The 26,343-nt window shown below is 43.0% G+C and overlaps 1 protein-coding gene across 1 annotated transcript in view; it reads right to left on the bottom strand.

Annotated features, from left to right (window-relative positions):
- The window catches only part of slc36a4 (solute carrier family 36 member 4), a 135,487-nt gene that overhangs the window by 83,445 nt on the left and 25,699 nt on the right, over window positions 1-26,343 (bottom strand). Inside the window, exons 8-10 of the mRNA XM_060075052.1 lie at window positions 23,128-23,415; window positions 19,284-19,382; window positions 3,336-3,505 (exon numbers count right to left, since the gene is read on the bottom strand). Of these exons, the coding sequence (XP_059931035.1) occupies window positions 3,336-3,505; window positions 19,284-19,382; window positions 23,128-23,415 (557 nt within the window). The remainder of the gene's footprint in view (window positions 1-3,335; window positions 3,506-19,283; window positions 19,383-23,127; window positions 23,416-26,343) is intronic.

Here is a 26,343-nt window from a genome sequence, read left to right as displayed (position 1 = left end):
TCTATGGGGACTGGCAGTATGATCCATGCACTACATTAATAGATGACTATTCTACCGGTTGGGGCGGCCCTCTGGCAGCTCGTGGCATTCCTAGAGGTTGATTTATAGTGCACTTTGTGTTAAAGTAGAGCAAGGAGGAGGCAGGAGCTTGGTTAGGACAACAGGGTCCGACCCTAGTCCCCAACAAAACAAAACATTCTCCCTGCCCACTGGCTTCACAGCTGGTTACCCAGCCAGGATGCTGGGTGGTCCTTCACCTCTAAATAAAGATACTGTAATGCAGATATGCGCTTTAATGGCCGTTTTGGTGTTGGCCTTGAAAGAGACTGCGGATCCGTACAGTAAATGCAACCGGTCTGGTTGCCACCCGCACGTGCATTGCATTACGCAATTGCATTATATTGTATTTGGTGGCAAGCCCAAACTTTTACTGTGGTTCGGGAGCTAATGACATCTGCAGGGTCATCCATTACGGGGGGAAATTCTCGAGAGATGTCTCTCCTCTGCCTAATTGGATTTGTGCCAGGTGATACACCCAATAGGCACAAACAACCTTTAGCCATTAGGGTGGTATTTAATCCTCCATCATCAACATGGATGTATAATTGAATACAGGCTAATGTGACTTTTCATGGTGAATGTGGGCAGGTCTTCGATAAAGAAGAGAGATCAGAGATCAAGAGTTAAGAAACACAGGACAGGACTATATATTACAGATCAGAGTACCTTTTCCAATTGAATACATGTTATAGTTTATTTTATACTTTACAATAAGGTTTCATTAATTAACCATTCATTTACATTAGTTAATGCATTGAAAAGCATTATTATATAACATTAGCATCAGGGTTACTGTGCGAGTTAGGGTTAGTAGTTTTGGTCGAGGGTTAACCCTTACCCTAACTGTACTCAATTATGTACACACAAATGCCTTAGTTAACATGAAAAACATCGGTAACATGATGATTTCTAGAACATAAGTTACCTTTTGATTAACTTTTGAGTTGATTGTAATGCTAATTACTTCATTAACTGATGTTAATCAATGGTTCATTATTGTACAAATATTGTAAATGTTACCTCCATTTTGTATTGTTTTAAGTTTGACACAAAATGTGTCTCAAACTGAAGTCAATTCAGTGTAATCTTTAAAACCTAACAGGCGTTGATAGCATTAGCACCCAGCCCTACATGAGAGCGTAACGCCTTGTTTCAATTAAAAAATAACAACACTCAGATGTTATGACTGCAACAACCCATCTTGAGCAAGCACTTTTGGTGTTGACAAGGAATGCTGGATTTATTTGGCTTTGTCTCTAATATCATTTGAAACGGGAAGAATGTTTCTTTAACCCTGCTCTGGTGCACGCTGACATACACACTACATGTCTGCTGGCATTATGGAAATGGATTAGCTTTCATTATCACATTCCTCCACCCCTGAGGAGTGCACACACTCCATCCGTCAGCTACGCCAACCAATGTTTTTTCGTGGTGCCGATACTCAGTGGGAGCCTGTCAACGTTGTTTTTGTATGTTATTTTTGGTGCAGCAAGTAGGACTCAACTATTCCTAGAATCCATGATGCTGGGCCTTATGGACCTTTCTAATATGATATATTTGAATGGGGAAATTCAGACACCAAAGACTCCCCACACACACCTCTCTCTCTCTCTCTCTCTCTCTCTCTCTCTCTCTCTCTCTCTCTCTCTCTCTCTCTCTCTCTCTCTCTCTCTCTCTCTCTCTCTCTCTCTCTCTCTCTCTCTCTCTCTCTCTCTCTCTCTCTCTCTCTCTCTCTCTCTCTCTCTCTCTCTCTCTCTCTCTCTCTCTCTCTCTCTCTCTCTCTCTCTCTCATATCTTCCACATAGCCATGTTGCAACAGCAAGTTGCAACAGATGCCCTGAACGGAGAAACGGCTCTGGAGAGAATGCTTTTTAATTCAATCAACTTTCAATAAAAGTGTAATGCCACCCCCGCTATCATCTTTAACACTATGAGATTTAAAATAATGCCATCTTTTGGATGCAGCTATCAAATTAAAATGCTTCCCAGACGAGCTGCACACACACACACACACACACACACACACACACACACACACACACACACACACAGAGAGAGAGAGACACACACACACACACACACACACACACACACACACACACACACACACACACACACACACACACACACACACACACACACACACACACACACACACACACACACACACACACACACTATACCTAATTGTGCCAGTTTTCCACTGAATTACAAATAAATGTGTTGGGAGAGTTCTAGGAAGAAGGTTATCACTATGGTGACGGTAATTCTGCGATACCTTTTTAGTTCCTTAGTTATATATGAGCATTATAATGAGTGATGTTGAATATGAAATGCGACACTACACTTAAGACGTCCAGGAGGCCTAACCCTCTCTCGGAAGTTCGAGAAGCTTAACTTTTTATTTCGGACGCCGCAGTCAACTACTGCCCAGAAAGAGCTCTAAACATCAACACACACCTCACCGCCAGTGTCCCTTGATCGTGACGTCCTACTGCCTCGGAAAAAGGCACTTCACAAACATCAGAGCAGAAAAAACCTTTGTGGGTTCACTTGCTCTTTAAGTGCCAGGGAAACTTAACCCACCCTCTGTGTTTTCGGGCTCAGTAAGCCAGAAAACATAAAGGCTGCAAAGACGAAGCTCCACAGATCCACACACACCTTGCACAAACAGTAAAGTTGAATGTTCACAAACTGGTAGGCAAAAACTGACAGAAACACAGGATTCAGTTTGCAATCTGTAACCTTACCTCTAGATGCCACAAAATGTAGACACCGCACCTCGAAAGAAAAAGGCAACTCTTCAGAAAAGGCAGTAGGATCCATATAGCCTAGAGTGAATGATCCGTGTGATGTGGAATGAAAATGAGTGTGATTTGGGATTGCTGGTCAAGCTGCTGGGAAGTGTGCCCGGCTGTTTAAGGATTGCTGTCCAAATGTGGCATGAGAGAGATATTATAGATTGCAGTTTTTTTTTCAGTCCAACTACACCTCCAACACTAAATATAGGTGTGACAATCACTTTTTCTGATTGGTTTACATCAGTGCCTCTTCCGGATCATGCCACCGTTTATGTGGAAAGTGAGACACCGAGCTCAAATTTAATCAGAAAGACGTAGGTGTGGATAAATGACAACCGCAATCAATCACAACGTGGTACAATCAGTCGCGTAAGATTAAAACGGCAGATGGTGAAGTGAAGCTCATCAAAAAGTTCCTTGGATTAGCTTCCGGTGGGTGGGGGGGGGGGCGGTATGCGCTGGGACACTAACCAGGCATCGTGCGGCAGGTTCAGAGTGATGCTGCCTTTAATGCTGTCGCCAAAGTGGAGGTAGCCCAGTGTCCCCAAGGTCACGTAGAGGACGGTCACGATGCCCATGCCGATGTTCAGGGCCATGGGGAAGCGCTTGGGATCCCTCATCTGGTTCTCCAAGGGCAGCACCTGGAGAGAGATACAGCATGTGTTGAGTTAGTGCATTTCAGACAGTATTGATATGTGCATTAACAAGTCCATAAATAAACATTACTAGAGACATATTGGATTGCCTGGATCGTACAGTGGAGGGAAAATTGGGTACCAAAAGGAAAGTTAGTACTCAAGAACATAGTCCGTAGAATATTGACATTTCTTAAATATTTCATCAGTAAGTTTCACAGGAAAGTGCAACGCACAGAATATACGACGAGTATTTTATAATTGCATTGGGGCTGTGGCTCCCCCTCAAGAACGATGACAGAAACCTGGCTGCAAGTATATCTCATGTACAGCAGAAAGACCCCTGGAGAGTGGACCAGCAGCATTATTCATCCCACACCAAACCCACAGTGAAGGTCTGTCCCTGGGGGGATGGGGATCAGCAAGCCCGGGACCAACGGATACAGAGAAAGCCATCGCCACTGCCGGCCACTGCCGGCCACTGCCTCCGTTTAATTTTTCTTCTCATGTAAAAGTCATGACACTAGCTCATGAAACTTGTGCTCAAGGGCAGGGGGGAGCTGTAATTGGGAGTGTGAAAGGGGCTCTGATGGCAGTGTCCCCACTGTCTCATTGCATCCCAGTCCCAGAGCCCTCTTACGGTCCAGTGTACTCTTGAGCTATTCACATTCACACCTTAAACAGCCCCGGAGCCCAGAGGTTTAGGGGCATTTCTAAGGAACTCATGCTTGTTAAAAAATGTAGTACAGTTAATTTTAGAATGACATGGAGATGAGGACACTGCTAATCCAGTAGTGGAATAGGGGCATTGTTTTACCTTGGTAGAAGATCTGTTAAAGGACTGACAACCAATTCCTAGACTTCTTTAGTATCAGCTTCCTTCAACAATGGCAGAGTCATACAATCAAACCTAAAACCCCAACGTGGTGCAACTTTGCTTTATGTGTCGTTTTATTTTAGCTGTAGTCTAAGAATATGTAAAAGATACATGTAATTTGGTAATTTTCATTGGTAAATTAAAAATAGTCAATGTTACCAAAAACAGAAAATACATACTTGTGTTCTTATTGGAGACTGTGCTGATTGGCTTCTTGCTGTGTGAGTGTTAGATAGATAGATAGATAGATAGATAGATAGATAGATAGATAGATAGATAGATAGATAGATAGATAGATAGATAGATAGATAGATAGATAGATAGATACTTTAATAATCCCAGAGGGAAATTATTTAACTCTTATTAATTATTTGACTCTTTATTCTAGCTTTACAAACTGCTGCATAGTGACGCACTTTTAGCATCAGCAAACACCCAAATCCAAACCTCGAGCCAAGTCTGTGAAGAACCTACCAGACCTTGCAGTGAAGTTTACTGTTTACTACATACTGTGATATAGTGTTTGGTTTAGTTTTCTTGTTCTTTTTTCTTGTTTAGCCATTTATTTTGTCTATTTTGAATTTTTTTCTATTTCTATTCTGTGTTTTTTCTTTAATGTTGCCGCTGAACATACTGAAGTACTCGTTGATTTGTTGCACCTGGTGATAGTTCACCGGCATCAAAAGCCTCACTCCGAGGAGGCTCAGGTCAAACACAAAACAACACATATATAACACAGAATAAAACAGTAAAACGCAGAAAAACACCCAGAAAAAAGCAACATGGGTTGCTGCATAGCTGAGAGCAGAAATTCACAGTCGATCTATGATATCGGGTCGGTTTAGCTCAGGAGGTCTAGCAGTTGATTTGTAACCGAAAGTGTTGATGTGTTCCTGAGCAAGACACTTAACCTTAACTGCTCCTGACGAGTTGGCTGTCGCCTTGCATGGTTGACTCTGCCGTCGGTGTGTCAATGTGTGTATTAACCCATGTACTGTAAATCGCTTTAGATAAAAGCGTCTGCTAAATGCCCTAATTTATATTGTGATCAAAAGAGTATAAATGTCCTTAAACATCCAACTTCCCCACAGATTAAAAAAAGTCTCTACAGTTTCAAAGTCAGCTCTAGTCTAACATATATTATTATCATATAATCAGTCAGTCACCATCAGAGGTCAGGTCGCGGAATATATATTAATAATAACAATATAATTGTTCATTCGGAAAGATGTAGAATTCCTGCTGTATAGTCCTTTTGTAAAAGGGGGAAAGAAGATGTTGGTTTTTGAAGCCTTCATTTTTGTCGTTTGTCTCGAACAGTTGCTCTCCAGAAGCAGATTGGTAGGGGAATGGGCATTTGGAGGCCTACACCATTATTGGTTCCCAAACATATTTCAGCCTCTTCATCTTGCCTATTTCCCAGCTTACTGCATGGCCAAACAATGCAGAAAACACCTCCAAGGGACCATCTTGGGTCACACAATTGGGGCAAAGAATCTGCCCGATATTTTGCTGGATTTAGTCATCCGTCATCGTTTTCTTGATTTGGCTGCCCATCATTCAAAGCGGAATTAATATGCTGATCAGGGCTGCAGCTAAATACTATTTATGCACTCACAAAAGTGAAACAATGCGAGATTGCAAGTGTTAGGGGTAGCTATCAAAAGTTACAAGTCAAACAGGTACTCGTTTGAACTAGGGCCCGACCGATTCATCGGCCTGCCGATTTAATCAGCCGATTACAGCCTTTTTGAAAATAATCGACATCTGCCAAAAAGACGCCGATTACAACCGATTTTATTTATTTATTTATTTTATTTTTTTTGTTATGTTATTGCGCTTAGTATCCTGCAGATTGCGCTCCTACTCGCCTTGCTTACTAACAACTTTAGCTGGAGTAAAAAAGAGGAGATTGAATTTTACCATACAACATGAAAGCATGCTCGCTCAGGCAGCTGCGCGCTCACCTCACCAATGTACACAAGACCCGTTGTTTGAGCATGTTGTGCCTGTTTTTCTTTAGGTCCCAGGCCATGTTAATTTGTTATACTGTAGACTCTAACGGTGAGACCATACTGCTCAGCACGCACGTGTTAGTCACTGCTCACGAGCGCAGCACATTGGGAGTTAGTTATTTATTTTACATTTTACATTACACTCATTTTTGACTGTAAATGTATTCTAAAACACTCAAAGGTTCTGCATTCAATTCACATATTCGTCAAAAGTGTTTAAAGTATATTTAAGGTATCAAAAAATACGTTTTATAGCCTTTTTTTTTTTTTTTTTTTGGCCGATTAAATCGTAATCGGATTTTTTCTCTGAAAATAATCGGCATCGGCACTCAAAAATCAATATCGGTCGGGCCCTAGTTTGAACCCCCAATATGAAGCTTGAGTAACGATAATGTGCACTTGTATAGAATAAGATCAATCTTGTGACTCATTTTGATCAACTATTTTCCACAAGGAATTTATCTTGACAGGCTATTCCTGCAGCGCCATCAAGACCCAGGCTGGACATCGTCGTGATGGAGTAGAGAGCTTCTTGAGGAGATGCGCTTGAGGGGGTTTAAAGGCCTTACGTCTACCTCTACGGCTTTGGGATTCAGGGTAAGGCGAGGGAGTACATCCCTCTTTCTGGCCAACAGCCAGGCTTAGTTGAGGTAAATCTGTGCTGTTTCACTCTAATGGATCTCGAGGGACACCTCTCTAACCGGCCGGCAGGGGCTAAAGAACCCCATTTATCCCTGTGAGTTGAAGAGGTGCCCACATCTCTCCAGACCATGCTGCAGGCCAGTCCTGACATGCAAAAGAAAGAGTAGGAACAGTACCATCTCGGGTAAACCCGGGGGTACTACAATCGCTCATAGTAGGAAAAAAATATTTGTTTTGTGTTTTCCCTGTGATTTTACTTTGATTTATGTCAAACATAACGGTCATTATGTACAGCTGTCTTTTGAAGGATAGGTCCCACACCATCACCATCTCATGTCCCCAATCCTCATCAGCCCTGCTCACCTACTTCACAACTGCTGCTGTGTTTTCAGATAACACAGAGTTATCTCCTCCTCCCCTCATTTACTTTTGATTCGACATTCAACGGCAGATTGGTGCAGAGCGGACAGCCCTCATGCTACTTTGAAGTATGCAGGCATGTGAATCCGGAGGGGTGATTAGGTAAAGCAGCCTTTTGTTGGACTCGAACAACCTTAAAAGAGTGAACAAACCACCAGCAGCTTGAATTAATTCACCTCTTCTGAAGGGAAAACCGTGAGCATCAGCTACACGAGGACAACTTTGTCACACTAACCAATTGGATGCTTCTGCTGCCCTGCTTTTAACCAGTGGGACGATTTTTACCAGAGGCGGCACTGGACCACGACAAACTGAGTTGTTAATAAGAGGTAGCCAGCCAGGAAGCAGAGACAAACGGAGGCAGAGAGTATATTAACTATGAAAATTGGATAAGCAGAAATAGTTTAACGAGCCAGTGAACCAACTGTTTAAGCTGGAATTTGACATGACATTTAAGAAAATGCCTTCTGGGTTGAGAGTTTTAGGAAAGGGGGTGGAATGTTATCCCCATGGTTACGACTAGAACGACGACCACAATTAGAAAAGGCAATGTGCCACATAAGTAACGTTATACTATAGGTGTCCGGGAAGCCTAACCCTCACTCCGATGCGCAGGGTAAATAAACAATGCTGCTCAGACAGAGCTTCACAATCCACACGCAATCTGACGTCATACTATAAGTGGGCGAAAAGCTAAACTTTCTCGAGTCGACCGCTGCCCAGACATGTCCACACACACGAGACCACCGGTGCCCCTTGGTCATGACGTCTGCGTGCTTCGGCACAAAGAGAAGGCACCTGCGTTCGCAACAGAGTGGAACTTTCACGTTGTGTTTGGGAAATTTGGCAAAAACAGCATTGCTTCTATGTTGATGATCATACGAGTAAGATATTAGTTAGCTGTTAAAAAACAGCAAGCAACACTGACACATCCCTGTCACAGTCGACATGTTCCGGTCCTTCTGAGTTTTCTATTAAAATAGCTAAATTAGATTTACCGAAACACCAATCTGCCAAAGTATACCACTCAAAACCAAAATAAATAGTATTTCAACCAATCACCAACAAGGGTTGGGTGTTCTGGGGTTTTGCGCTTGTTTTTCCTGAATGCACGAAACTCGGAAGGGATGGGCGGGCTGGCTCTGTTTGCATGGGATCTCGCTTCAAATACCAACAGAAGTGACACCCAACATCGCTCTAATACAACACCTCAATAGAATATTGTGCATGTGTGTAAATTTCCCATTCATTTTCTCCATTGACTTTTCTAAAATGGTTATGTTAAGAGTTTCAAGCCTGGAACCCAGCCAATAGTTTGTCAAAGTCAGAAGTGACGTCACCCAACATCGCTTTAATACAACAGCTCGACATAATATAAGTGTGCGTACGTGTGTGTGCGTATGTGTGTGCGTGTGTGTGTGTGTGTGTGTGTGGGGGGGGGGGGGTTGTGTTTTTGGATATGAGTGTTAATGTGCTTATTGATCATAGTTTACAATGTTTGAATTCATGTCAAATTTCCTCATTGTAAAACGGACTGATAATATAATATTATTCCATGACAACTAATTAAATCCCTAGCAAATACTCCTCCCAGATTCAGTTAAACTCCACAAAGATGGAGCATTGTACTGGGACAAGTAGCTGAAAGGGAATACATAACAATACTGAAAGGGGCTAAATTGTCCTATTTTTTCTGTACCTCTGAATGGTCAAGGTTAATTCCACCAGAAAATCCTATCGATTCAAATTTGAATAGGTTTTAAAATAGAAACACGGATTGGTTGAAGCATATTATGAATCAGGAGTGTTGGGTTCGCGGGTGAGGGAGGTGTCTCGCATGAAAAACGCTGTGGCAGTTTCAAACTCAAAAATGTCTCCCCACAATGACGAATCCTTCCAAAAAACCCTATTGCTACCAAAGTAATAACTAACGATGTGACTTAACAATTTACAAGAACCTAAAGAAATAATTTAAGCAAAGAACAACTCTATAGCATGATGATGCTGGCATGATTCTCAAGGAATGAGCTGCAAGACATTACAGATTGTAATCAAGTTTTGATTATCATTTTTTTCAATTTTCATTAACCTTAAAGGTCCCATGACATGAAAATCTCAATTTATGAGGTTTTCTAACATAAATATGAGTTCCCCTAGCCTGCCTATGGTCCCCCAGTGGCTAAAACTTGCGTTTGGTGTAAAACGAGCACAAGCTGTTCTGCTCGCCTTTGAAAAAACGGAGGCTCAAGCGTGCTGATTTGGAATGTCTGTATTCATGACGTCACCAAGAATCTCAGCTCCTCCCCTTACTCTGCCTGGCCCGCCCAGAGACGTTGGCCCACCAATGAGACTCGACCGTGCGAGCGCCACGTGTGTGTGTGTGTGTGTGTGTGTGTGTGTGTGTGTGTGTGTGTGTGTGTGTGTGTGTGTGTGTGTGTGTGTGTGTGTGTGTGTGTGTGTGTGTGTGTGTGTGTGTGTGTGTGTGTGTGTGCGCGCGCGTGAATACACACACTGTAACACAAGTGTTTCTTGCCGGTTCTTTGACGTGTCTTGTATTTCCACAACGAGACTGTTGTGGGGGTTATCTGAGCCATGGTTGGGAAGGAATTGGGGGAAAGGAACTTTGGCTTTGACTCGCTGAAGTACATGAACTGCGACATGCCGCCGGTTGCCGCGAGGCACCATCGCCCGGCAGCGGGCAGCCGGCAGCCGGCAGCAGGCAGCGTGCGGTTCAGTCGACTTCAGGTTGATGTGAAAGTGGAAGAACCAGAGACGTCGCAGAACCCGACAAAGTCGTTTGTGATTAATAATATCGTCTGGAGGCGCACACAGCTTTTGGCCGTATTAAATGATACAGATTTCTATGTATTATATGATATTATTTAGATATAGAGCTCCAGGACTGTAACGCAAGTGTTGTACACTTCCTCGTCGGACTCTCGTCTCTGGTATTTCTACAACGAGACTCGTATTGGGGGTTATCTCAGCCAAGGTTGAGAATGAATTGGGGGGAAGGAACTTTGGCTTTGACTCCCTCAAACACATGAACCACGACATGGAGGAGAAAGGGATTGTTGGCGGCGAATGTCTCCCGCTTGAGCCCCGCTGAGGGACCACCGCCGGAGGCGGAGGTTCCTAAGACCGGCAACGATCCCTTTCTCCTCCGCCTTGTCAGGAGGACCGGCAACGATCCCTTTCTCCTCCTCCTTGTTCAGTCTACTTCACTTTGATGAGGACGTTGAAGAACCAGGAACGTCGGAGAACCCAACGAGGTCGTTTGAGATTCATAATATCGGCTCACACAGCTTTTGGCCGTGATAATATATATTATATGATATATCTATGTCTATATGATAATATTTAGATATAGAGCTCTAGGACTCCCGTGTGTTCTAGAATATTTACAGAACACGCCTCACTCCTCCTCATTTGCATTATAGCTACAGACACCAAAACAGCGCATTTGGGGGAAGCTCAATGTGCGACTGGCTCGGAGTGGCTGTAACTCTGCACCACGGCTGAATTTCGGGAACGTCTTTGAATACTGTGTTAGTTGCCCACTAATACCTATATTAAAGAATACATAAAATAGCATGTCATGGGACCTTTAAAACCTTCTGAGTAGATACGAGTCTTGTATTTGAATGGGATTACAGCGAATGAATGTATGAGTCAAATATCTACGATTTTTAATGAAAAAACATTTTCTTATATTCATACTCTGCATGGCTGCAGAGACGTGATGTGCTTTTCGGTCGAAAACTGGAGTTGCTTTGATTTAGAATATTAAAGAGCATGGAGGGTTTAGAATGATTCTGACTGGAGCAACATAAAATGATCTCCACATTAGTGTAATTTATTTAAGGCTCCCAGTTTCAATATTCATTTCAAAGTAACTGTCCTGTGCTGCAATGGGTTTGGTACCCAATCGCGGTACCATTATGGCACCAGTTCTTTAGCGACTGGTACCTACCGGATCAACTTTCAATGCACTTTCCGGTGCCATGCCCGAGCTGCCGATTGAAATATTTATGTTCCGGTGGTCTGCTCCTTCTCTCAATGATCGCTAGGAGCGTGTTTTTTGAGATCTCAGTTCCCTCTCTGTGACTCCCGCCGCTTGTCTCTCTGTGCGATAAGACTTCTTACTTTTGGTAACTCGGCACTGGTCAATAGAGTGCAGCAGTGACCGCTCCCTTTATAATAGCTCTGGTCCCGGAAGTTTATTTCCCATTCATTTTCTCCATTGACTTTTCGTAAAATAGTTATATTAAGAGTTTCAAAGCCTGGAACCAGGCCAATAGTTTGTCAAGGTAGTCGTGACCACAACGTTTGATTCAGGGCAAAAGATAATTTGGAAATGGAAGAAAAGGCAAAAGGTACAAGACTGTGTACATTCTTTTTTGTGAAGATGGAAGAAACTACTCATCCCATAAGGCACTGCAAACTTTTCGCAATGATTTCAACCCAATAGTTTAGCGCGTTTCTTGAATCTTATAACCGTTATAATTTTTATAATGTTTATATTGTTAATACAAGTTTTGACATATGTTCTGTGTGTGTGTAAGTTTAGTGTTTCATATAGTGTATAGCATTGTTATTGACATGGTACGTTCATTCGCTCCTGACTCGTTTTAAATACATGTGAATTCAGTCTCGTATTCCAGTTCCGTATTCATTCAACTTAACGTATTCCTAGCTTTTATACTACCAAAATTACTAAGAAAGCACTGCTAGTGTTATGCCATATATCTTTACTCATATTTTTATCATTTAGCATATAGAAGTTTGCACTTTATTATTTTGCTATTATTTATTAGTATTATTAAGGGTTACAGTTAAATTATTGTAGTGTACTTAGGTTTTATTATTTATTTATTAGTATATTGTTCAAGTCTTTGTGCGAATGTGGATTTTTGTTTTACATTTCAAAATAATTTTCACCATAATGCGAGAGGGAAAGAGAGAGGGAGGGAGAAGGGGAGGGACTAAGAGCTGTGTGTGTGTGTGTGTGTGTGTGTGTGTGTGTGTGTGTGTGTGTGTGTGTGTGTGTGTGTGTGTGTGTGTGTGTGTGTGTGTGTGTGTGTGTGTGTGTGTGTGTGTGTGTGTGTGTGTGGCAGAGTTAACGAGCTGACACGTGGGCCCAGGTGCCGCCAGGCGCCGCCATAGACAGACGGTGATTGGTGAACGAGTGGTCCTGGCGCACACACACACAGGAGTGCATGCAAGATAGTGTGCTCCGCAGCAAGTCCTTCTTACAAGGCCCAACTGCGTACCGATGACAACACAGCGCATGCTCCTCACGTTTATGAAATGCCCCTCGGCATGTGTAATGCCTAGCAATAAACACGTATGACCATGTTGAGCACAAATAAATAAATAAGTGCTTTTCTTAACATGCTTCCCTTTCCTTTCTTTCCTTATTCTATACAATATTATAATTAAAATAAAATTAGATTTTTCCATTGGGCATACTGTCTTGCATATTTCATGAAATGGAAAGATTATGATGACGTACTGCATACGTGGTTGATCACAGAACCCCTGTCGTGGAAATATATACAGGCATGCAGACAAACTAATCTCCTGTTTGTAAAACTGCCATGCACTCCGCAGGGCCAGAGCAAAGCAAACACAGGTAGAGGAAAGCGGAGATGGGGAACGTAAGATATGTGAGATAAATGTGTATTGAGAAAAAGACAACATCTTAAAAGATTGAACGAAAAGAGCAAGCACTTTGAAACAATGTTGGAAGTAAATCAGGGAGCGTGCAAGGCTGCTCTCAATAGTGAGAAATACTGTCACAATTGTTTAATGGTATTGCTTAGGAAAGATGCACATATGTGATACGAGGTGCAGAAGACTCAATCATCGTAAAGTATTAATCTGTAAAGAACCGGACAGGACCAACACAGCATTCCCCATTGGAATGGAGAGCATGAAAGCATCCAATGCATTGAATAAGAGACTTTACTCATTACTGCACTACTCTGGGACTCGCTTCCAATGAATTAACTCTCCATTACAAGTTCATTTGAAAAACAAAGTTAAAGGTCCTATTAACTCCAAGTTTCACATCTTGCTTCCCTAGTCACAGAAGCAAAAGACTGAATTGGATATTGCCAAGGCAAAGGTGAAAGATGAATATAAGCAAGATGTTGCCAATGTTAGAATTCCAAAGACTTGGATTTGTGAATTTAGAGTGACACTATGTGGGACAATATGAAGATTAGAAATGCAAGCCAAGGCGGCTATGGTGCAAAACCTCATCCCTTAATCCTTTTCTCTGGAACACTTATAGATCTATAAATAAATAAACAAGGCAACAGGGATTTCTCTTAAGAAAACCCAAACCCTCAAATAGTGTCTATCTTACTAAAGAAGGCTTCCCGCTGTTGCCAGTAGGACAATAGCAATGTCAAGTCTATTTCATAGACTCAACTATTTCATTTATTTGTTTATTTGCAATGGGCTGCAGCAGAAATGTTCGTTCAACTACTTCACTCATAGTTTTGCATCATCTCTTCATGTTTCCTGGGTATATCGATGACCAAGCTCAGAACTGAGATGTTGCATGTTCCTCGTCAATGGCCTGCTACTGAAAGGTGGGTCAAAATGTCCAAAGACCTTTACACAAATGATAATGACCTAATTATGATGATTTCCAATTTGTGAGGCATATTATAAGAAATAGCCCACACCACAAAGAATGTGATTCGTCATTCAGACAGAAAAATCATTACGGCTGTTTCCACGCGTAAAGGTTGAGAGGTCCTGACCCATTTGAGTCAGAACCCATTTGATTTCCCATCTGGTACTACAGCCCATCCCTTAACCCCTTGGTTTCACGGGTTCTGCAGACCCGTGTATGTACATACAGTGTACTACTACTAACAATAATAGACCTGGATCATACTGCAATTGCGGGCTTTCCCCCAGATGTGTATCATCATGACTTCAGACAGGGCATTATGGCAACAACGGCTCATCCATTTGCATTTTATAACTATGAAATCGTCATGAAAGTCTGCCTGCAGGTTGTTGGATTAAGTTTTTCCTTGTTTTTCTTTCTCTCTCTCACTTCAGGAGGGGTGAGTGAAAATTGACCCGGTGGTCGAGTTGTTGAAGTAGGAGAAAATGACAACGTGCCGGAATCGATACGCACGTGCAGCTTTGAAAATTTGATGAAAACACGAGACCAGGGTGAAAAACCAGCACACAAACGCCTCAACACAACACCCCACTCACCCCAGGTCAGCACAGCTGTTCAGAGAGGGGATGGCTAGAAAAGCTAATGAAGCCAAATCTGCAAATCACCAAACTGAATTTTAAAAGGCACTCAACCTCTGAAAACCTCAAATTCCAGTGGATTACATGTGGAATATATATACCTATGTTATGTGTACCTATGCGAATGTGTCACACACATTCATAAATACCCACATTTATAAAACACACAAACACAACTCCGAATCAGCAAGCTATTAAGGACCGATTGCCTTTCAAACCAGGACAAATCACAAGGCCTAAATAAATTGCGTCGGAATCAAAATGCACTTTTTTGTTGAGGTTGAAAAGAGACCCTTCCTCTGAGAAAAGAAGGAGCTGGAGATCAGCTCTCTGCCAACTCATCTTCCACTCTTGATGTTCGGTTAAAGTGACTGTCCAAAATGAGTGGGGCCGCCTTCCCTTTCAAGCTGCCAGGCAAAGACTTCTGTAAGGGGAGAATATTAAAGCCATGCAAATTTTCACTCTGATCCCCCCGCCCCACCCCAACACAAAAGGAGCCCAAGTATTAAATATACAAATAACCTTCCGAAAAGGGCGAAATGGGTGTCTGTTAAAAAAGAAAATTAGCATTCCCAAAGTTCTTCCCTAATCATCTTCTTTGCTTTTAACACTCGTTCTCTGTAGTTCACCTTGCCTAAGCCCCCCCCCCCCGCCCCCCCCCCCCCACACACACACACACACACACACACACACACACACAAAAACACACCCAGCATTAGAGATAGCAAAACTAGTTCTAAGAGTCTGTTACATCTGCTGCCTCAAGCAAACAAAGCTTTTGACGTTAATGCGGAGACACAGGTTTTGAGAAAGATTCACAGCAGAACTAAAGCATCATGGAAGAGCTGGGAAGGAGGGGTGAGGTTTGCCAGCAAAGACTCTGCATTATCTGAGCGCACCGACACATTTCTCTACCCTCATGAGAGCCGATGGACAGAGGGAAAACACGGGAATTAAAAAGGTTGAGACAAACGCAATACAACAAGGCCACAGACTTCGACATCTAGCCTCCGGTTCCAAAAGAACAACTTACGGGCCAGACTGTGGCAATTAAAGCTAGAAGAGGGGAGATTCTGAAGGTGAAATGGGGCCTGGCGTGGCATGTCATGCACTGCAGCCTGCTAACAAGATGCCCCTAATGGGAGTTCTGAATACTGTTAGTCGGACGGCTTGTGTCGGTGGTGGTGCGAAGAATTCCTTGTTACCATTGTTAAACCATCAACAAGAGGACATTCCTCCTGATTCCATTCTCTACTTTTACTTGGGCGGCTTTTATCACCATGCTTATATTCCTGATGGAGTGTCCCAATATTCAAGGGAAATTGACCCCATTTTACCCAACATGGATCATTCATGTGTGACCTCATCTCATATTTTGTGAATGCTGAATGCTGAATGCTGAATGCTGAATAATGCGGTGCATGGGAGGATTGGAGGATTGGAGGACGTCTTTATCGCCTCAGGTCCCTTGTGAGATATGAACCCACTGCGACTCGCGGGAGCGTCTCGCCAACCCCGGGAGAGAAATCCCCTCCGTCAGATGAGGTTGTGCCGGTGAATCGCTTACCCCCCCTCGCCACCCGATCAGGGTGGGGTGGGCTTTTGGGGGGGCTAGGGTGATATGTACCTCTACAAGGTATGCTCCTCCAGGCTTATCCACCCGGGGATTGGTGTGCTGATGGCCACGCACACGCCTGCCGGATAATGATTCTGTCAGCGTGAGCGAGGAGTCGCATGGGGTCGTGGATCATTCTACTGGTTTGGATGGGGGGGGGGGGGGGGGGGGGGGGAAAGGAGGAGAAGGAAAGGTGTGGGTGGGTGTGGTGTGGTGGGATGGGCTTCAGTGATGCAGCGCAGCCACAACTTGAAAGAAGAAAGTTATCTCAACTTATCTTAACTTGGCTAACCTCTTTTTATATTCATCTTCTCCCCCTCCCCTCTGTCCTTCCCTTTCTCTCCCTCTGTCCTCCTCGCCCTCTCTCTCTCTCCCTCTCCCTCTCTCTCCTGACAGAGAGATGGTGCGATCCGGGACCGGGGTAGGCTTTGCTTGGGTCATGGCTAGATGGGTCAGTGCAGTGATGGCCATCTGAGGCTTGATTAATTGTGTAGGGCCGGTGAGTGAAAACTCCTGTGCCCCTCAGTCAATATGCAAGGGAACAAGCCATACATCATCCTGCCCATGGCCACCTCCCTCTCTCTCATATCTTGTTTTCATTGAGGACACGCATACACACGCACAAACATACTATCCTCCCTAGTACCCACGGAGCTTATCATCGCATCTTAGATCTGAATCACTTTTTAAAATCTGAGCTGTGTTTGATTCTTCAGTGTAACTAGACGTTTTGGAGATCTATGGGATCATAGGAGCTGCAACTTGCACACACACATTGGTTAGTAGTGTGGTTGCAAAGCAAGCCACACTATTGATAGAATGTCCCTTATTATTATTCCTCCGCCTGATTTGCACTAATTATCTCCTCCTACAGTTTTAGAGGTATCATCACCAAACCAAAGCCAAATAATTGTGCATATAGCACTGCAGTTCCCTATTCATATTCACATTTAAATATTTTGTATACTTCTTTTACAATAAATCTTTATAATATTTTTATCTAACATGGCAAGTGAGTGGGGCATAAACTCTAAAATCGAGCACCCAAAACGTGAACCCCTGAGAGTTGTCAAATTCAATATATATATTAGTACTGTCAAGTGATTAAAATAGTTAACTCTTAATCACAAAGAAAAATTATATTCTAAATATCCCTGGATTTCGTGCTGCTAGCCTTTTAGTGAGATCAGAGTGTTGAGAAGGACAGTAATAAAATGTATTTGGTAAGATGGATATAAGAAGAGAGTCCCGTGGTGAATTCAACCCGGTCCACTTGACATCGGGTAGGTGCATGACAGTGGTAGGCCTACCGTAAAACTTCAATAGCCCAGGCTTTCATTTGTATCAATCACTGAACTTTCAAACAAAACTCCTGCTCAGCAAGTGTCACACACGCACACACACACACACACACACACACACACACACACACACACACACACACACACACACACACACACACACACACACACACACACACACACACACACACACACACACACACAGTGGCGGAGTTGTAATCGGGAGAGTCGGGAGAAATCCCGGTGGGCCGTTAACTGTTCGGGGCTGTAGGGCTGATTAAAGCAGGATAACAATATTGCGTTTATAAAAGTTCCTTGCAGCGCCGTCCAGCAACTTGAGCTGTGCGTCCGCAAACCTCTCACAAACTGTCAACGTCGCAACCAAGTCGATTTTGTCTAGAGGGGAGTAACTGAGCGGCCCATCCTGAAGTGGTACAGCCCAGGTGGGCCTTGAATTGCGATTGGTCAGAAAGATGTAACAGCTAATGACAATATTGAACTCTCGTGCAGGCTCAAACAGAGTGACACACAAACACACACACACACACACACACACACACACACACACACACACACACACACACTTTTAAGGAGTTTTTCACCCGCTCCGTATCCTCGCTTGCCCCAACAAGTTCCTGCAGCGTGCTTGTTGTTTTGTTTCCGGTGTAGCTAGATCCGGTATGGTGGTGGTGTTTTTCTAACGTGACTAGTTGTTGCTGGACAGCAGGTGAAAAAACGACAACGTTTGCCAAACCAAGGGAGCGTTAATCGCGCAACAAAAAAATGGACGCCGTTAAAATTGGTTTGCGTTAACGCCGTTAATAACGCGTTAAACCGACAGCACTAATATATATATATATATATAAACTGAAAGTAAGGAGGTCTCCAAAGAGTCGTTTGGCAGCGCTCTGACCACAGGGGGCGCTATTACTCCTGGTCACACCCCCCGCCCTGTTTGCCAACATTTCTGAAACTTGGTATTCAAGCCCTATTTGACATGCCAAATCGTTTTTTCTGAAGGACCCATAAGTTCCGTCTGGATAGATTTTGCTGTAACTTCAAAGTTTTGGACTGACCCACAGATCTGGAAAACTGACCTGTAAACCAAAATGACCAAATATTTGGTACATGCACCTTAATCATGCCAGACCGTAAGTTCATGACTTGTGGCCGAGTTGTGGTCTGGTTATTACAAACTCCATTGGTGCAGGTGGTCACCCAGCTATTTTTTTAATGGAAGTCAATGGGGAAAAAAAATGCTCTACCCTTTCGTAGGTGAGCAACTCGGAGTTGTCAAGTTTAGAAAATGGCCGAAGCAGGTCTCAAAAATGTAAAATACTCCTTTGACGACAAGGGGCGCAATAACTCGCAATGAAAGAAAAACAATCAGCCTCATTATTCAATCAATCATTAGTCCGCTTCAAAGCGGCCCAGGGTCTTAGCTTTGCTAGCATTAGCATGCTAGCATGCTCACAGAATATTGCGCATGCGACGAGTGAGCTTGTGCAACCACACGCACGGCGACATGTCTGGTTCGGTACTGAAATGCGGAACGAGCCAGACTTCAGAAAGTATGATACAACAACTGGTTAAACATCATGAGGCAGACTCTGGAAACGGGACTCACCACTCCAATCCCTTCAAAGGCGAAAATGGCCGTTCCAAAGAAAAAAGGGAATCTGCCCACAGGCGCCGTCAGGGGGATGTGCCGGGCGTCTCCGAAATCCTACAGACCAAAAGACAAAGAACACTTGAAATATTCACAGAGTGAAAAATAAGACAACCGGGGATCGACAGAACAGGGTGAGACGGGAGAAGGAGAGGAGAAACACATCAGTCACCTGCATACCCCAATATCCCCACCGCTCAATCCCCTCCTATTAAAAACAACAGGGAAGGAGGAAGTTTAAGAGAATGTCGATGATGATGAATGTGGAGAACCCATGGGTACTCATTTGGAGAAGTTTAAGACACTAAGGAGGATATGAACAAATCGAGGGCAAGATAAGAAAGGAGAGAGGGAGAGACATAGACACAGACAGACAGAGAGAAAGAGAGAGAACAGAGACGCACACAGACAAATATGAATCAATTAAAGAGTTTGACGGTGACCATATAAGGTACCAGGCCACCCCAGCCCTACCCTGGTCCCCGGTATCCACGCCCAACTTAACTTGTATTCTAAAGATGGCCCACCTTGTTTTCGCCTGCGCTTACCCGAACACAAAAAGTTGGACCAAAATGTGCTGAAGCAATTTGCTGGCATAGACACATTTATCATTTATCACATTTATCACACAACAGCCACATCCAGACACACCATGTATACAAATTATTCAGATAAAACCAAAGTGCAAAGTAGAACAGGAATTGTCCCATTTCCGGGACCATATCTTTGCGGAGCTGTGGATTTACCCTGGGCTCTAGAACAGTACAATATGGAAACAACTTTGAAACTCCCTGATCTAAATCTACCAACTGAAATGCACAACTAGAACTACTAACCTCTCAACCTCTGACTCCTTCAAACCTGACACGACACAAAAACAAAGAACAAGGAATTCTCAATGACAAAGAGCTACACAGCGAGATGCTGTGTTAACGATTATGATGGCTGGGATATTTGATGCGCATTAGTAATTGAGCTTTAGATATGCATTGTAATAGTTATTCAAGTCATTGTCATTCTAGATCGATGCTGGTCATTCTCATTCTAGATCTTCCATGGTATTTATTCTTCCAGATCTACGTTGGTAATTGTCTTTACTCTTAGGCAGACCTTGGGAGATATTCAATGGAATTTGAAGTCATGCTTGCTCTGCCACATTCACGAAAAGAACCAAGGGAGTTGTGACACTCTTTAAAGCGATTATCCTTTTATCGCAGGGTGAGATGAAAACAACATATTTTATTGTCTTGTTGCATTGCTTTTTTTTTGGATACTTCTCACTTTGGTACCATTGTTACAGCATCATCTTTCATGTTGATCGTGAGTAAGCAATGCGATGCAATTGTTTGCACTCGCGCCAGATAAATAGTACTACACAATAGCATTCAGAAAAACAAAGGATACAAGCTTGAACTTGCACATATCTATACACGTGCATACGCACACACACGCACACACACACACACACACACACAAACACAGAACAGTGATAATCTCAATACAGAACCTGCTGGCTAGTAGAGATGGATGTAGATGAATGTGGTATCTATCAATATTCATGATAACACACATCAATCCTAGGGGTAATCTAAAAATGGAGACGGCAAGGTTGTTCAGGGATACTTTCTGTGAATCCCGTGTCATTTGTTCTGCCAACAATGGCTGAGACACCATCGTTTTCGTTGTCCAAACATGTGGTGAGGGCAGAGACAGACTCCAGGATGGACTCATGGTTTCAAGACAACCAATATCATTACCAAGGATCCAGACGCAGATTTAAAAGGTAAGTAGGGATAATTAAGGTGGTTCTGTGTATAGCGTTGCAGAATTCTTAAATGCCTCCTAAACCAAACCCTTGAGCAATGTTGTATTTTCAATGTTGTATAAGTAGACTGCTGATCGAAAAGACTGTGACACTTAACATCTGTAGCGACATCCCTGTGACACATTCCACATGTCGATAACGAGAAGAAAATAACGATGCAAAGACATTCATGGAACCGTGGCCCTTCCTCAATCAGCGTCTGTACTGTTCTTGTGGACTTGTGAAACATCATCAGTCGCAGCCCAAGTACTGTTCCATTCTCTGCTTCTAGCCAATCACACTCCCAATGCCCGGATCGGTTCTTGCTCCACCAATTTAATCGAAGATGACTTGTGTGGACTTGGGAGAGCAAAGTATCCCAGGATGCATTTTGTGATGCGAAACCAGCATCAATGGCGAATGAGAAAATTACAAACCATTAGTTATAATTCTGATGCATTAGCTCAAATGGTAACGTCATCCATAATGCTGCTGTTCAAATGGCGGTACTGCGTCCTCCCGAGGAGACATCGCCAAGTACAAACTACCGAGTACACAAGTTCAAATGGCATACTTGGAATTGAGAGAGGCCCAATGTTAAGTAGAGGGTCTGTTGCAAGAACCTGCAATGAAAGGCGTGTGGTTCTGTTACTATCATCTCTTCATATCAGAGGCGACACAATTTCTAGTGAGCATAATGATATGCTGGGGGGAGAAATGTCCAATTACGCCTACTTTCAACAGCAGCATAACTTGGTTACAAAGTTCTGTCATATTTGTGTTGCCTTTTAAATCAATCAGTAAAAGGGGAAACAATTGGTTTGGCAGTTGTCAGCATTAACGCATAGTAAAAGGTGGTTTGATCTGCTGCAGCCTAGAGAGACAGTTAATGCAGCAGGGGGCTAAAAACAGTGAGACAATGACTGACAGTCAACCAAAGAAGAAAAGTGGAATATATACTTCTTTATCACTTTGTCTCATTTACGCTCTCCTGTGAGCTTGCGGGTTTGATGCCTGACATTGACTGGTTCTCGTGACAACAGGAGTTCAGCAAAAGTTCAATTAATGACCATCTGTCGGTAGGTTGTTTTTGTTTGCACGCTGATTCCAGTTAAATATATTAATTTACATGGATATGTGATGCAATGTATTAAAGTAGTAGTAAGGTAAAGTACATCACCGTTTACTTTTATTTAGATCTTGCACTTTTGTGGGTGATAGTACATTATATATTATATATATAAAATTTTGGTAAAAGTGATCTACGGTAATTCTCTAATTGCCCGTTATTTATAAATATTACAGTTGTCTGACCAATCATCAATTTAAATTCCAAAATACACATGGAATGTGTAATTACATGTAAATTAATAAAATTATTATTTGCTAATGAGGACAACTTTTGAAACTTTGCAGAGTGAGGGGGTGAATGCAGAGTGAGGGGGTGAATGCAGAGTGAGGGGGTGAATGCAGAGTGAGGGGGTGAATGCAGAGTGAGGGGGTGAATGCAGAGTGAGGGGGTGAATGCAGAGTGAGGGGGTGAATGTGTGGGATTGTATTTGCAAATATTGAAAAATATTCTCCCAGGTCATCAGAGGGAAGGAATAAGGGACTGAGTGAGTCTACGGTAACACTCAGGTAACTTTCTGCCTGTCCTTTATACGCAGAAAGAGAACTGGAAGAGACCATGGGCACATCGTTTTGTTTTGAGGGTAGATGGCTTTGGGAAATAAATGGTAAGGTCTATCTCTTGAGTTTGTTTGCTTTATTTATTTGCTTATTCCCTGTTGGACATCTGGACATGTGCATTGGTGTTACAGAGGAGTCTGCTCGATGTGTGCATGATAAATGCGTTGTGATGCAAGAGCTTTTAGTTTGACACTGACCTTTTACTCATTGGGTTGTGATGCAAAGAAATAAAAGTTTCAGCATTTTATTTAACACTGACCTTTTACTCAACATTACTGCAAACATTCTGTTGTATTATTACAAACTCACGCTTAGGATGTAGAGGAAGATGATCACCACGCTGACGGCCATGCACACGTTGGCCAGGAAGCACAGCACGGCCATGTTGCGCAGCTCCTTCAGGAAGACCAGAACGATGAGGAAGGGCAGGGAGAAGAGCATGTAGAGGCGCAGGTCTAGGTCCCAGCCCCCCGTGGGGGCAGCCCCCGTCGGGTCAGCCACCAACTGGGCGCTGGGCACCGGCGTGGCCGTGACGTTGGTCAGGGCCAGGGGAAAGGTGCTGGCCAGCGTGCTGTTCTCCTGGTATCCCTCCACCACCTGGAGAGAGGCAGTAACACAGATTGGGTTGATAGGGGTGCTGGCCAGAGAGGATCAGTGGTACACACGACAGAAGGATACATGCACAACAAAATGCAGTTGTACACTGGAGTAGAGGACCGATGAGTCACTAGATCAATGACACATCAGGATTCGTGCAACGACAACCGGCAGTCAAAGCAAAGCGTGACATAAACAAGAGAGAACATATTTAACAAATCGGATCACTAACTAAAGAACTGGAATGAAATGTGCCGTGTATGCTGGCCCGCTGTTAGTTTATTTTTTGCTATTCACCAGTTGAATATTGTTCTCACATTCTCAAACCCTGAAATCTTTTTCTGCTATAATCATAATGGGGACAGTGCATTATCTTGCACAGCAAATAAGGCAGGGCTTCTTTAAATCAGTTTTCATTTAACCAGAGTATATCAGCAAACTGCATCAAATGCTGTGAGTACAGAGCGCACTAAACCGACTCCCATCGCAGATCCAAAATCTGCACACACTCGTGAAGAACAACTTTGAGAAGTGTGGTGGGTGGCTTATCATTAACACGCAGCTGGGAGTGAATTGGACTATTGCACGTCGATAAGCATAGCCCTCTGCCATGAGCGAGAAGAGCTAAGCGTCAAGGAGAAATAAAGATCAGAAAATCTTTATATCAATGTCACTGCAGCGGAGGAGGAGGGATTTCAATTTGAGTTTGGTTCTTTTCGGGGGTTTCTTTAGAGGTCAATGCGATCGTCTAGTAAACGATCCGTTAGCTTCCTGACTCACTAAAATGAGGACTAATGAGAAAATCAGTGCAAAGCTAACCAGCCTCAATGGGGAGCAGATTATAAAGTGGTCGACTGACCAACATCCATCCTTTCTCACGTTCACATGTTTCATACTGCCTATCATTGTGGCAATAACGAGAGTCAATACCCAGGTGGGTGTTTTGCTTCGGGGGCTCTGGTGGCCTTTTCAAACCCAATAGGAACTCTCTCGCTGTGTCTCTCCCTGTCGTCAAATCATAACAAATAGGCTGAGGGAGGAGGGACTTGTGTTGGCAATAAGGCCGGACAGAAACCACACGCAGAATGTCAGGTAGACTTCATCAAAACAGTCCCAATGCTCTGTTGGGTCACCTTAGGACTAGTTATATTAAATAATGAACACTGATATATATATATAAACATATAATCCCCTAAAGAGGATTACGCATTAAATACTGGTAATAAACAGGCTGGAACAGGCATAAGCAAGCCCCTGCAGTGACTGACTGCAGAGCAAGCAATCCCATCAGAACCCTACAAAGCACATGCTAGGGATGACCGCTGTGACCACCCGTGTGGGAATGAGCCATTAGAATGAAAGATACTAATGGCACGTTTCCACCTGAATTATGAAGTGTTCAGGGGTGAGAGGAGGAGATACCGGAGATGCACAAGGTCACCTCCAGATTTACAGATGGAATCTTGGAGCGCTACAGGAGACCAAGTCTCTGCTTCTGCTGGACGCCATAGTAGAGGAGGTGTGCTCTTGATCCCTCAACCTTAAAAGCATTGGATGTCTGAGGGTGGGGTGATGCATAGGGACACGGTCATAAATGAAAGATGATTGTTTGATTGTAAGACAATCCATTTTAGGCAGACTCCTGCACACCGGTCTATAGATATTGTTCTCTGAGGTTTAATTGAGGGAATTTAGGCAGTTGGAAAGCATATACAATGTTGACATTTTTGTTGCTTTGCTTTGTTTTCTATCTGCATTGTGTACACGTCAAAGTCCTGACGAACAAGGGGGCAAGCCGTCACATTTCACTACTTAGCAGCCAGACCACTGTTTATTTTGCAATGTGGCGATAAGGGGCTTTGCTCAGCTTTTCACAAATAAACCCTTCTGAACTATGAGCATAATAAATTATAAAATAAATCACATTATCATAAGTCTAGATAGACACGCCTATCTATATAGATAGGCGTGTTGAATGAAGAGTGTTGATTCCTGTGTGTGCATACGTTTGGAAAACCACGTTTCTTTTTACCACACAGCAACAAGTCCATGATGAACTGCTTTATGTTTTGGCATGTTTTGTTTTTATTATAATTTCAAACTAACTGAATACATTTCCCAAAAAAGAATTATCGATTTCACTAGATGAATAGCTGCACTGTTCACACAATGTTGATTTAACAGCGCCCATAGGATGATAGATGGCAAGCAGGAGATCCACCCAGAGAGCCATCCGACCGGAGGGAAAGAGAACATTATCATTATGGAATTAATAACTTTTCAAATCTTCTGATTAATTAGGCTTTGAGGTCCCTTTTAGGGTTTGCATTCTGATATATTCAAGATAGCTCCATCCATTTGTGCCCATATGTAATATGGAAATAGGTGAAGCCTTATCTATGAAACGGGATAAGGAAGAGATGCAATCGGATGCAGATAGGGAAATATTTCAAAAGATTCGGGAGGGGGTGACTGAAAATTCTCATTAGAAATTAGCATTTGTATTTTATATGTATTCAGTGTGTTTATATATCTTTTATATATATATATAAATATATATATAAGCGAGAAAGAGCAAGCGAGGTAGTGGAAGTAGAGTGCTTTGCTACTGGCTTGGGCCAAAGTCTTGCGGTGACATGACTCTACCGCCTTCTAGGGGCCGAGAGTTGCAGCTGCACTCCAAGCCAAAGGCCTATAAATAACTTCACTCGTTCCTTGCTCAGTTCAGACTGTTGGAGCAATGCTTTCATGTGCCCTAAACTCTTGGCTAGAACAATATAACATTAATTAATCAAAGCTCACAGATTTGGTCTATTAAGTTTGATTAAATACTTCATAATGGGTTGCTCTTTACAGTACCACTTTTTATTTTTTTACTTTTCCCACCTCACCCTACAGATCGATTTTTTATCTTTTCGATCCGCCTTT

Source organism: Gadus macrocephalus, chromosome 16 (genome assembly GCF_031168955.1).
Source record: "Gadus macrocephalus chromosome 16, ASM3116895v1".
In the NCBI taxonomy this organism is placed as follows: Eukaryota; Metazoa; Chordata; class Actinopteri; order Gadiformes; family Gadidae; genus Gadus; species Gadus macrocephalus.
Note: the sequence above shows the minus strand (reverse complement) of the source record. Positions and strands in the feature narration are given on the sequence as shown.